Consider the following 13,771-nt stretch of genomic DNA (forward strand, 5'->3'; position numbering starts at 1 on the left):
ATGGGGGGTTCTTTTTATGCAAATAATTGAACTATTTACCAAGTTTTGCGGCTACGAATATAGTCAATTAATTCCCCATTCACATCTATGCGTCCCCACAAAATTATTTTTTATTTAATTTTGGGATGTTCCAAAAATATATTCCAAATTTGCTATTGGAATTGTATTGAATTATTGTTTTACTCGAATATGTTTTAATGTTTGTGAAAATGACGTGTGGGGTAGTATACAAAGACAAAATAGAACAACTTTTATATTTTTCTATAAAAATGTAAATGTATTCTCTTCATTTGTGTGAAATTTGAAAGATGACCGGTTTTATGAGACTGATGGAGTATTTTCTTTTCTTAACGTATTTTATTTCGACAATATTTTTCCTATACAAAATGTAAACCTAAAATGAAACATTTTTCCATATAGTATTCTCCCAAAATGTACTAGAATTAACGCATAAAAACAGCAATGTTAACGCAATCAAAAGTTGAATAATTGGTCATGATCAAAACAATTAATTATTGTAAAATGGTAAGATAAATATATTCATATGTTTAATAAAGGCAATAAAGTCGTTGCACATCTTACCTATGGGCTATTCATAATTTTATCGCGATTTAAATCATCTATCAAACAATAAACATAAAATTTATCTTGATTCTAATTTCTAATCATGGTTTTTTTTTCTAATCTTGGCATGGCTTTTAAACATAGTGTAAGAGTTTATTCCAATAGTAAATATTGTGTAATTGTTAAGAACTGGATATGCATATTTACACAATTCATTTAAGCAACATTATTTTATAGCAATTTCTTTTTTCTTGTTTTATCTTCTTGAATAAAATATTGGGACAAGATAATATTGTTAAATGAATCTCCGTTATGAGATGGATGATTTTGGTTTTGTGGAATAAAGTTCACAATTAGTGGGCCAACAACTGTCTTATAGATAATAGAGTTTGAACTTTACACTGTTTTAAACTAAACTACTAGGAGTATCATCCATGATTAAGCAAGTATGCAGCAAAATGGGGATTAGAGTTGAGATTTGCAAATAATGTAACCAACAAGACTCATACAATTACAACATTAGTAAGAGCACCCGCAACGCTCGTTCCGGAGGAACGGAACCGGGCGCCACGCGTTGCAGCCGCCCGTTCCGTCGCCATTCCGTGCCGGGTGCCGTTCCCGCGAGACGCGGCACGACACGTTCCGCCACGCGCCGAGGCGACGTGGCGGCCTCCCATTCGACGCGTGACGCCCACTCGCTGCCCCGCGAGTGGGCGTCGTCACGGTGACGCAATACTTCGATTTTTTTAAAAAAAAATTCGAATTTAATAAAAAAAATATTTTTTTTGCAACGGTATTGTTACCGTTTTTTTGGCCATTTTTTTTATTTTTTTTAATTTATTTACTCTATAAATACTCTTATTTCATACTCATTTCACTCACAAACACACATCTATTCCTCTCAAATCCTCTCTATTTCCACCCCAATTTTCATCTCAAATCAACTCTGTTTTTCTTCTCCCAAATTTAATCAAATTAATGGATCCTTTTGAACAAATGCGTCAAATATTGGAACAATCACTTGAAGAAGATCGACGACGGGAGGTGGAAGAAGCCGCGCCGCCCCAACGACGCTCCCGTACGTACATCCATCGTAATCGGGAGGAAGCCGCCGCAAGGTTAGTACGCGACTACTTCTGCGATAACCCGGTTTGGGGAGATACGTACTTCCGTCGCCGTTTCCGCATGGGGAAACCGTTATTTCTCCACATCGCGAATACTTTGGCAGCCCGGGAAGAGTTCTTCCAGGAAGGGTTCGATGCGGTCGGCCGTCCCAGCCACACGACGCTGCAGAAATGTACTGCAGCAATCCGCCAGCTTGCGACTGGACAAACGGCCGACATGTTCGACGAATACCTCCACATCGGAGACAGCACTAGGCGAATGTGTTTGCTCAAATTCTGCAAAGGCGTCCGGGCAGCCTTCACCGACGAATTTCTCCGGAGGCCAAGCACGACCGATTGTCAGTTCCTGCTCGACCTTCACGAAACAGTGCACGGATTCCCCGGGATGCTCGGCAACGTCGATTGCATGCACTGGCAATGGAAGAATTGCCCGGTGGCGTGGAAGGGGTCCTACACGAGCGGCCACAAAGGCACCCACCCAACCGTTATACTCGAGGCCGTTGCCGACTACCGCCTTTGGATCTGTCACGCGTACTTCGGGGTCCTCGGGTCGAATAACGACGTAAACGTGCTCCACCAGTCCGACCTCTTGACCGAAGTTTTGGATGGTAAAGCGCCGGCCATCAACTTCGTCGCCAACAACCGGCTTTATAAAATGGGGTACTATCTCGCCGATGGTATCTACCCGAAGTGGCCTACCTTCGTGAAGACGTGCAGTGGGTCTTCTAACCCAAAGCAGACTCTTTTTGCGCAGAAGCAGGAGGCTGCTCGCAAGGATGTGGAGAGGGCGTTCGGGGTTCTCCAAGCGCGCTTCAACATCATCAAAGCCCCGGCTCGTACGTGGTTCATGGAGAACATGGTCGATATCATGTATACGCACATAATCTTGCACAACATGATTGTCCAAGACGAAGGACCCGAGGCGGGAAATTGGTTCGACCCCGAATCCCCCGGAAGCTCAACCGCAAGTAGTCCGCCTCGAAGTGGAGCGCATCCGTCTATACAAGAACGGTTATCTATTCGTGCAAGGACACGCGACTCTAGCGCCCACACCCAACTCCAACATGATTTAATTGAGCACATTTGGGCAAACTTTGACGGATGAAATTATTAAAATTGTGTAATTTTATTTTTTTAGGATTTTAATTGTGTGCTTTTTATTTTTTTTAAGTTTAAGTTGTAACTTTGTTTTAATGTTGTGTGTTTTTTATTAAAGTGTGTTTTTATTAATTGAATTTGGTTGGAAATAAAAATAAAAAATAAAATTGAATGAATAATAATTTAAGGAACGGTTAAGGAACGGAGGGTTGCAGGTTCCGTTCCTTAGTTAAGGAATGGAGTAAAAAAGTACAGTGGGGCCCGCAAATAGTAGTTTAAGGAACGGTTTAGGAACGGTATAGGAACAGCGTTGTGGATGGCCTAATCCCTTTTTATAATCTCTAATACATAGCCAGATAAAAGTCCCAAACACCAGGTTACATTACATTTAAAATGCTACTACTAGCATTAGTCTCCATTCTAATCACTAAACTCACCTTGTGTATCTTGGGAGAGCCTCACCAACACGCTCAGAAGAAAGCTCTACTTCCATAAAACACACGAGAGCCCGAGTTCTTCGATCCTGGAGTCTTCTGCTCAGAGCTCGTCGAATTCTCCGAGCTGGTCGGCCGGTTCTCAAAGTCCATCGGAAGCTTCATCTTAGCTAAGGATTCAGTGAACTGCTGCATGCTCTTCATGTACATATCCACTATGTCCTGCTGAACCACCTTCGGCTCCGGCACTGTCACAACCGGTTTCGCAGACGCATCACTCGACACCGCACCTGAAGCATTACTGTCGCTGTTTGCAGTTTTTTCCTTGGATTTATCCTTAGGAGGTGAAACGAGTTCCTCGCCCTGAGATTTTGAATCTTTCAGAGTCTCACAAGACTGAAAACTCACGGGAGCTGACGCAGACGAACCTCCATCCGTTGATGCACAGCTCAGAGGAGAATCAGCCTTTGGCAAAGGTTTCGAAGTCACAGTTCCAATCGAGAAGCTTTCTCCATGCTGAACCTCAGCCTCGGAGCTCACCTGATTTTCAGTATCGGAACTGACCAAGCTGTCCGAGCTTGGTGAGTCCACGTTGCTACATGGCATCCCAAAATACTCCTCCACCATCTGGTGATTCTCGTTTGCGACATTAGGGTCGGGGAACTCGATCTTGTCCATGTCATCAGGAACAGACTTGGCAGATTCAGTGTCCTTGGTTACTGAATCACTCTCCACAGACGTGAGTGGTGCTGGGATTGGAATGACCTCAGGCGGCACTCCAACATAAGAGACGGAAAGCTGAACGAATCCTGCAGGTGAGTGGAAGAGATCGGTTGAGGAAAGAGAGAACTCCTTTTCCAACTTACCATTGTTGAGGAGGACTTCAGATATAGGCACCAAAGCAAACCCGAGAAGCTGATCTTCGAGATAATTCCTCACCCTGCTTAGCATCCATATCTCACATTTAAGGGAGGAATCAACTTTGCGAACATTGAGAATGAGATTCTCGTTGAAAACAGGGTTTGCCCCACCACCATTGATGATCTTGGTGGAGACTGTCTTCTCAGGGTCACTAGTCACACAGAGTTTCGCATAAACATCTTGCTTTTGATAGATGCAAATGTTGTGGATATCCCGAGCTTGGTGTATGTACACCTTCAGAGCTCCGAGAAACTCCTCCACGTTACCAACTGCACTTCCATTCCTCTGGGAATTGATCTCCCTTGTGAAGAGGCTCGACTTTTCTGCCATATGCTGCTTCTCAGACTCCGGGAAAGAGCTCTTGAGGGGTGAAACAACTGATTGAGGGGAGTCCATGAGTACGGTTCAAGCAAAAAAACCCTGTGCAGAAGATGTCGTTATATACCGCATATATGCTATTGTCGTCGAACAAGTTCAAGTTAATCAATCCATTAAAGTAAATGACAGTTTAGCTTGAATTATTTTTTATCTATCCGTCGTATTACTGGCGATTACGTTGAATCATACTCCTTTTAAGCTAAAAGCAGATCAGTAAACCTTCTTCCAACTCCTCACAAGTATTCAACCAACAAGTTAAACATAACATCCAAGAAAGAAACAGAAAAATAGAGCAAATAACTAAGGCACACACCAAGACTATAACGTTAAACAAGCAAAAGAGCCGTAAATATCAGCACTAACCAGAAATGCAGCTAATTCAAACAGATCTAACAAAGCCAGAGCTCAAGAAACGACGTATTCGAAAATAAAAAAAGAGCTTAACAAGCCATGGTCATATCTTAAACAAGGAAATTGAGGCCCATATATAACAAGCACTATGATAATTGGTGAGAACACCTAAAATTCAGGTAGAACAGTGTTGAATCTCTAACTACGAAAAGCAATAAGCAACACACAAGCCACAAAAGCGTAGGAAGAAGTCATATGAACATCTAAACTAACCAGTGAAGTGATAAAAAAAATCTCACTACAATCCGAAAACAGTGCACCAAATCAAACTAGGCAACAGGTGAAACTCATCAATCAGAAGCAAAAGGAGCAGGAAATCAACAGATGTATTTCCCCCAAAATCTTCCAAACCATGTTGGACTCAAAAGGCAAACACCCAAATCCTAAAAATAGACGAAATTCGCCAACAAAGTCATAAATTGAATTTCACCGAATACCAATAAAGCTACCATCTTTAAAGAAAAACAGCACCACATACATATCCTAAAAAGATATCAAAATATCAACTTCAACAAAAGAATCACGAAAATGGAAAGTTGGAAAGAAATAAAGCAAAAGGGATAGAGATACATCAGTTAGTAATGATCTCGGCTCTTGCCTTTAATCTCCAAAGTGAAATCGATTTTTTCTGCAGAATCTGAGGATAAAACACAAAGATGAAAAAAAGACCCTTTTGGGGAAACGGTGCGCAGGCGTGGTAGAGTGGAATAAGGAGAGGAGATTACGGGATTGAAGCCTGTCGGAAAATTCTGTGTCGTTGGAATATATAAGTTGAATTGGAAGAATTTAGTGTTAAGTTTATTGATTAATTAGAAGTGAATTGGGGTGGGGGATTGAATAGTGAGGCGATAAGGAAGCGTGAGCCAATGAAAAGAGATTTGAGTGGGACGCACAGTTGGACGACGGACACCGGAGCGTGGGAAGCACGTGCAGCTGCAGTTCCATAATGTTGAAAAAATTTGTACTGTACTGCCTTTTTCCTTGTCGGTATAATCCTACATTTACGGATGCCGACTTCCGGCACTGCCTAGCCGGGGGATGGCTACGGGCGCCCGAGAGCACGGGCTAGGTCGTGGGTCCCAAGGGCTAGGGAAAAATATCGAAAAAATGATATATCGCTCGTATCGTATTGAAAAATATAGAAAATTTATCGAATTTTCGATATATCGTAATTTTCGATACGATACGATACCGTATCGTAAGTTTTCTATACGATAACAATATGAATTTTCTTATATCGCGATATATCGTTTTATATCGAATATATGATATATATGGTATATATCGAAACATATTGAAATTCAATACATATTAAAATTTAAAATTATAAATATATATAAATCCATTTAATTGTACTTGGTTGTGTTGTATTTTGATTATGGAGATAAGAACACTATTAATTTTATTGTGTTGAAGTTTTATTAATTTTTGTGTGAATTTTAAGTTTTGAAATTATAATTTTCGATATACAGGTATTCGATACGATATCGATATTTCGATATATCTTACCGAAATTCGATATATCGATATATCGATACGATAACGATATTGATATTATCCATATCGAAAGTCGATATATCGAAATTCGATATATCGAAACGTTCGATACGATAACGATATGAAATTCTTTCATATCGATATTTTCAATACGATATACGATACAACGTTTTCGATACGATATCTCGTATCGACCCACCCCTCCCACGCTCGGCGGCCAAAATTTTATTTTTTTTAATTCTATTCTTTATATACAACTTATTTCACTTTATTTTTTTAATATTCGATAAATATCAATAATTAAAATGAATTAAATTGAAAGGCTTTATGGGAAGGTTATTGAGAGGGATGTGGGAAGGGCATAATTTGTGGCTGGCCGTGGGAAGGGCGTTGCTATTGCTAATGCTCTAATGATTATGATATATAGGAGTTGTAATAATGGAGTGCTCATTTCAGTTGGAAGAAGCTCGGCTAGAAAGGAGTTCGGTAAGCTCGGCTTACCGAGCTGGAACTAGCCTGGAACTAGCCGAGAAGAAGAAGGCAGAAGTCGGTAAGCTCAGCGGTAAGGAAGCTCGGTAAGGAAGCTCGGCGTTGAGCTGGAATGAGCCGAGAAGGAAGAGTTCGGTCTTGAGCCGAGGAAGGAGTTCGGTCTTGAACCGAGGAAGGAGTTCGGTCTTGAACCGAGAAGGAAGAAGCAACCTAGCCGAACTAGCCGTTGGAGCAGCAGTTAGTTAGCTGAGATGTAGCGGTTATTCTTCTTGCTTTCTTGATTCTTCTTGTAGTTAGTTAGTAGCAGTTGCTACTTGATTGTAGAGCTTTAAATAGCTCACCGTGTATGTAGTTTAGAGTAGAGTTTAATCAATAAAGAGTTTTCCAGTTTTCTCTCCAAGTTTATCATCTTCAATACTCAAAGTGTGAGTGTGTGTGTTTTCTGCATTGTGTGATCTCATACAACAGTGAGTGTGTGTGTGATCCTATTGAGTGTGTGAAAGCCTTGTGTGTGCGAATCCTAACAAGTGGCGCCGTCTGTGGGAAAGGGATATTGAAGCTGATTTGCAGAGGATCAAACGGTTTCAGAGATGGCAACAAGGCTTGATGCAGAAAAGTTCACAGGCAAGAATGATTATGGCCTGTGGAAGATGAAGATGAAGGCGGTTTTAATTCAACAAGGCTTGGCGGCAGTTCTTGCAAAACCAGAGGAGAAAGGAAATGCTCCAGTGCTTGATGAAAAAGCTCAGGCAAAGATGGAGGAGATGCAGCTCAAGGCACATTCTGCAGTGATTCTGTGCCTTGGAGATAAGGTCTTGAGGGAAGTTCAAGAAGCCAAGACTGCGGTGGAGATCTTGGACAAGTTAGATGAAGTTTACTTGGCCAAATCCTTGGCTAACCGGCTGTATCTCAAGAAGAGGCTGTATGCCTATAGTTTTTCTGGAGATAGGTCCATCATTGAGCAGCTAGAGGAGTTCAACAAGATCATTGATGACCTGGGATCTGTTGATGTCAAGATCTCAGATGAGGATAAGGCCATTCTCACATTGAATGCCTTGCCTAGCTCGTATGACCAGCTAAGTGATGCAATTATCTATGGAAGAGATAAACCTATCACCTATGCAGAAGTCTATTCAGCCTTGATGGCCAAAGAACTCCAGAAGACAGCCAACAGAGGCTCTGCAAGCTCCAATGTTCAAGCTGCAGAGGCCTTGAATGTGAAGAAGTTCAAGAAGCAGAACTTCAAGAAGAAGTTTGAGGGCCCTAAACCCTCAAGTTCTGATGCTCAGAAGGAAACCAGAGCTTGCTATTGGTGCAAGAAACCTGGACATTTGAAGAAAGATTGTCATGCATGGAAGAGAAAGATGGCCTCTGAGGGACACAATCAATCTGATTGTGTGGAGAGTGCTGATCCCCCGGCTCAACTCATGAATATCAGTGATAGTGGGGTCAGTCATAGGTGGATAATGGACTCGGGGTGCAGCTTCCATATGTGCCCCAATAGAAGCTGGTTTCATGATCTTCAAGAAGCATCGGGTACGGTTGTTCTTGGTAATAATCACATTTGTCAGATCAAAGGAATAGGGAAGGTAAAGCTAAGCCTACAAGATGGCTCTATAAAGATCCTAACTGGGGTGAGGTATATTCCAGAAGTAAAGAGGAACCTCATCTCATTGGGAATGCTGGAGCAGAAAGGGTTCACCATATTGATGAGTCAAGGAAAATTGTTTGTGAAATCTGGAGATGCAGTGATGATGGAGGCTGACAGAGAGCATATTCTCTATTATCTGAAGGCTAAGGCTGTTGATGGAGAAAGCAATGCAGTGTCAGATGATTCCATAATGCTATGGCACAAGAGATTGGGCCACCCAGCTGAAGGAAGCTTGAAAGAACTCATCAAGAAGGGTCTGATCTCTGGAGATTTCAACAAGATGGACCCCTGTGAGCAGTGTATACTTGGAAAGGCTAAGAAGGCACCCTATCCTACAGGTATTCACTCTTCTACAGCCCCTTTAGACTACATACATAGTGATCTTTGGGGGCCTTCACCGGTGTGTTCAATTGGTGGAGGAAAGTATTATCTAGCTATCATTGATGACTATACAAGGAAGTTGTGGGTATATATTCTTAAAGAAAAATCTGAAACACTCACAAAGTTCAAGATATGGTGTAAGGAGGTTGAGCTAGAGAAGGGTAGAAGTGTTAAATGCTTAAGGACAGACAATGGCCTAGAGTTCTTGTCTGCTGAGTTTGATCTGTTTTGTAAAGAGAAGGGTATGAAGAGGCACCGGACTGTTCCTGGTAATCCTCAGCAAAATGGTGTTGTGGAGAGGATGAATAGGACAATCCTAGAGAGGGTGAGGTGCCTACTTCTTGGTTCTGGTTTGAGCAGCAGATTCTGGGGTGAGGCTGTGTATACAGCAGCCTATCTCATCAATAAATGCCCATCTACTGCCCTGAAATCTGAAACTCCTGATTACATGTGGTATGGAGCTCATAGTGACTACTCAAAATACAAGGTGTTTGGGTGTGTGGCCTATGCTCATGCTAGGCAAAGTAAGCTTGAAGCTAGGGCTCTGAAATGTATCTTGCTGGGGTATCAGAGGGGTGTTAAGGGGTATAGGCTCTGGTGTATTGAGCCCGGTAAGCAGAAGGTCTTGGTGAGTAGGGATGTGGTGTTCTTGGAGGATCAGATGCCATACCTGAAAGATAAGCTGGACTCCAGTGAAGATGAGGGTGATTTCTTCAAGGTGGAGCCTGTGGGGGTTGGCCTAGGAGCAGGTGGAGTTATTGACTCAGGGAGTGAGTCTGATTCAGATAAAGAAGAGGCTCCAACTCAGGGCAACCAGGCTGCTGAAAGTATTGATGGTGCAGATCCACTCACATATAAAGAAGCTATGCAGAGCAAAGATAGAGAAAGATGGATTGAAGCCATGAATGAGGAAATAGAGTCTTTACTCAAGAACAAAACATGGATTTTGGTGGACAAATCCAAGCTGAATACAGATGGAAAGGAGAGGAGGCTGGTAAGCTGTAAGTGGTTGTTTAAAAGAAAGATTGAGACCACTGATAAGGATAGAGTCAGGTTCAAGGCAAGGCTGGTGGCTAGAGGCTTTACACAGCAGGAGGGAATCGATTTCAATGAAGTGTTTGCACCTGTTGTGAAGCACACTTCAATTAGGATCCTATTGGCTGTGGTGAATCAGCTTGACTGGGAGCTACAACAGCTTGATGTGAAGACAGCCTTCCTAAATGGAGATCTAGAGGAAACTATCTTCATGGAACAGCCAGAGGGCTATGTGAAGATTGGAGAAGAAGGCAAGGTGTGCCTGTTACAGAAAAGTCTTTATGGACTTAAGCAAAGTCCTAGACAGTGGAATAAGAAGTTTGATGCACAGATGAAGAAGATTGGCTTCTCCAAGTCAGAATATGATGATTGCATTTACATCAAGAAGGCAGGCAAGACTCCCATTGCCTACCTATTACTCTATGTGGATGATATGCTACTTGCAGGGCCTTCTATGACAGAAATTCAGAAAGTTAAACAAGATCTGAAGTCAAGCTTTGAAATGAAGGATCTAGGAGAGTCAAGGAAGATCCTAGGCATACATATTCAGAGAGATAGAGGCTGCAAGAAGCTGTGGATGCTGCAAACTGACTATATTGAGAAAGTTTTGCAGAGATTCAAAATGGAAAATGCAAAAGCTGCATCAACTCCTCTGTCCCAGAGTTTTAAGCTTTCAAAGGAGCAGGCCCCTAAATCTAAGCAAGAGGCTGAGGAGATGGAGTCTATTCCTTATGCTAGTGTGGTTGGAAGTATTATGTATACTATGATCTGTACCAGACCAGATCTTGCTCATGCTATCTCAGTGACTAGCAGATACATGGCAGACCCGGGGAAGGAGCATTGGAATGCTCTTAAGTGGATATTGAGGTACATGAAGTCAACCAGTGGCTGGGGAATTGTCTTCAATGGCTGGGAAGGTGAATCTGAGGAGGTTGTGCAGGGCTATTGTGATGCAGACTATGCTGCAAACCTGGACAACAGGAAGTCCCAAACAGGTTATCTTTTCACCATGTTTGGAACTGTAATCAGCTGGAAGTCAGGGTTGCAAAGTGTTGTTGCTCTCTCAACAACAGAATCAGAGTATATAGCTCTCACTGCAGCTGTACAGGAGAGTTTTTGGATTCAGGGAGTGATTTCTGACTTTGGTTTTGACCAAAAGACAATGGTGATTCATTGTGACAGCAGCTCAGCTATGTGCTTGGCTAAACATCCGGGTTTTCATGAAAGGAGCAAGCACATAGACATAAAGTTGCATTTCATTAGAGATGAGATTGAAAAGGGGAGAGTGAAGGTGATTAAGATTAACACCTTGCACAATCCGGCTGACATGCTAACAAAGTCTCTAGGTAGAGACAAGTTTGATCATTGCAAGAAATTGATCAATGTTTGTGCAAGAACTGAGATGAGCCCTCAGGTGGAGAATTGTAATAATGGAGTGCTCATTTCAGTTGGAAGAAGCTCGGCTAGAAAGGAGTTCGGTAAGCTCGGCTTACCGAGCTGGAACTAGCCTGGAATTAGCCGAGAAGAAGAAGGCAGAAGTCGGTAAGCTCAGCGGTAAGGAAGCTCGGTAAGGAAGCTCGGCGTTGAGCTGGAATGAGCCGAGAAGGAAGAGTTCGGTCTTGAGCCGAGGAAGGAGTTCGGTCTTGAACCGAGGAAGGAGTTCGGTCTTGAACCGAGAAGGAAGAAGCAACCTAGCCGAACTAGCCGTTGGAGCAGCAGTTAGTTAGCTGAGATGTAGCGGTTATTCTTCTTGCTTTCTTGATTCTTCTTGTAGTTAGTTAGTAGCAGTTGCTACTTGATTGTAGAGCTTTAAATAGCTCACCGTGTATGTAGTTTAGAGTAGAGTTTAATCAATAAAGAGTTTTCCAGTTTTCTCTCCAAGTTTATCATCTTCAATACTCAAAGTGTGAGTGTGTGTGTTTTCTGCATTGTGTGATCTCATACAACAGTGAGTGTGTGTGTGATCCTATTGAGTGTGTGAAAGCCTTGTGTGTGCGAATCCTAACAGGAGTATTATGGTTTGTGCTTAAACTTAAAAGGAGCTATTTTCTTGACTCGGAGAATTCCATAGCTCGGCCTCAAATGAAATCGTTATATAAAACTCTCAAACTATGCCTATGGAAATGGTTTGTGCTTAAACTTAAAAGGAGCTATTTTCTTGACTCGGAGAATTCCATAGCTCGGCCTCAAATGAAATCGTTATATAAAACTCTCAAACTATGCCTATGGAAATTTGAAGCTGAGACTTTAAATTCAATTTGAAGACTAGCTGAGCTATTTGTGTGGGAAGGTGGTGGCACAAATGAGTATTATGGTTTGTGTTAGTTATGTACAATTTTAGTGGGTGAATTTATTTAAAAATCTATCTTATCTTTAATTAATCTTTGGTACAAAAGATAGAATAATATGTTAAGTTTTATATGGATTAAAATAACTTTAACAAAATACATATTTAAATAGAGAGTGAGAAAGATGTAGAACGATATTGTACTTTCATCTTACGATTTTGGTTTGAACTTTCAAAGCTGCAAGATGAAATTCTTCAGGTCACAAAAATATCATGCTTCGTTCACTAAGATTAACATGTGTATCAAACAAAAGGTAAAAGTCATATAAAAGCTCTTAACTTGCTATAGTATACCTACCAAACGTTTCTTTAGTATGCATAGTTTGATCGAGTTAGGATTTTTGAATCCTACCCAGCTCTGACGTGCATAGTCAGGTCACAAAAATATCATGCTTCGTTCACTAAGATTAACATGTGTATCAAACAAAAGGTAAAAGTCATATAAAAGCTCTTAACTTGCTATAGTATACCTACCAAACGTTTCTTTAGTATGCATAGTTTGATCGAGTTAGGATTTTTGAATCGTACCCAGCTCTGACGTGCATAGTCAGATTTCTACAATTTTCGTGCCAATATTTTTTAATTAATCTTTGGTACAAAAGATAGAATAATATGTTAAGTTTTATATGGATTAAAATAACTTTAACAAAATACATATTTAAATAGAGAGTGAGAAAGATGTAGAACGATATTGTACTTTCATCTTACGATTTTGGTTTGAACTTTCAAAGCTGCAAGATGAAATTCTTCAGGTCACAAAAATATCATGCTTCGTTCACTAAGATTAACATGTGTATCAAACAAAAGGTAAAAGTCATATAAAAGCTCTTAACTTGCTATAGTATACCTACCAAACGTTTCTTTAGTATGCATAGTTTGATCGAGTTAGGATTTTTGAATCCTACCCAGCTCTGACGTGCATAGTCAGGTCACAAAAATATCATGCTTCGTTCACTAAGATTAACATGTGTATCAAACAAAAGGTAAAAGTCATATAAAAGCTCTTAACTTGCTATAGTATACCTACCAAACGTTTCTTCAGTATGCATAGTTTGATCGAGTTAGGATTTTTGAATCGTACCCAGCTCTGACGTGCATAGTCAGATTTCTACAATTTTCGTGCCAATATTTTTTAATATGAAAAATTAACTGGTTATACATTTTCAAATTTAAATTCGATATTAAATTATAGACTAATAGTTCCCAACTAAAACCAAAAATCATTAAATATGTTGTTGGACCAATTACAGTTATATTTCACTTGGAAATATAATGGTTCATTTCAAGCCAAAATCAAATATTCTTGAATCAATGACCCTCATGCCACTTCTTTCTCATTCTAATCACCCAAATAAATATTGTCACCTTCTCAAATTAAAAATAGGGCTATTATTATTCATATAATTTTAAAATGAGAGACAACCCCCTGCATCTCACGGGA

At 40.8% G+C, this 13,771-nt stretch overlaps 2 protein-coding genes across 6 annotated transcripts in view; one reads left to right on the forward strand and one right to left on the reverse strand.

The window, feature by feature from the left end:
- LOC121756375 (peptidyl-prolyl cis-trans isomerase FKBP16-1, chloroplastic-like) overlaps positions 1–13,771 on the forward strand; it is a 542,442-nt gene that overhangs the window by 410,053 nt on the left and 118,618 nt on the right. The gene's annotated exons all lie outside the window — the stretch shown is intronic.
- LOC121756354 lies at positions 3,055–5,774 on the reverse strand. 4 transcript variants are annotated; one of them, XM_042151881.1, is made up of 2 exons: positions 5,529–5,774; positions 3,055–4,561 (listed from the first exon to the last, which is right to left on the reverse strand). In XM_042151881.1, the coding sequence occupies exon 2, from the start codon at positions 4,535–4,537 to the stop codon at positions 3,257–3,259; it is 1,281 nt and encodes a 426-aa protein (XP_042007815.1). In that variant the 5' UTR covers positions 4,538–4,561; positions 5,529–5,774; the 3' UTR covers positions 3,055–3,256. The 4 variants fall into 4 exon arrangements, with proteins under 4 accessions (XP_042007815.1, XP_042007817.1, XP_042007818.1 ...); XM_042151883.1 differs by having other exon boundaries at positions 5,501–5,774; XM_042151884.1 differs by lacking the exon at positions 5,529–5,774 and adding an exon at positions 5,144–5,490.

The sequence above is a fragment of the Salvia splendens genome, chromosome 11 (assembly GCF_004379255.2).
Source record: "Salvia splendens isolate huo1 chromosome 11, SspV2, whole genome shotgun sequence".
NCBI lineage: Eukaryota > Viridiplantae > Streptophyta > Magnoliopsida > Lamiales > Lamiaceae > Salvia > Salvia splendens.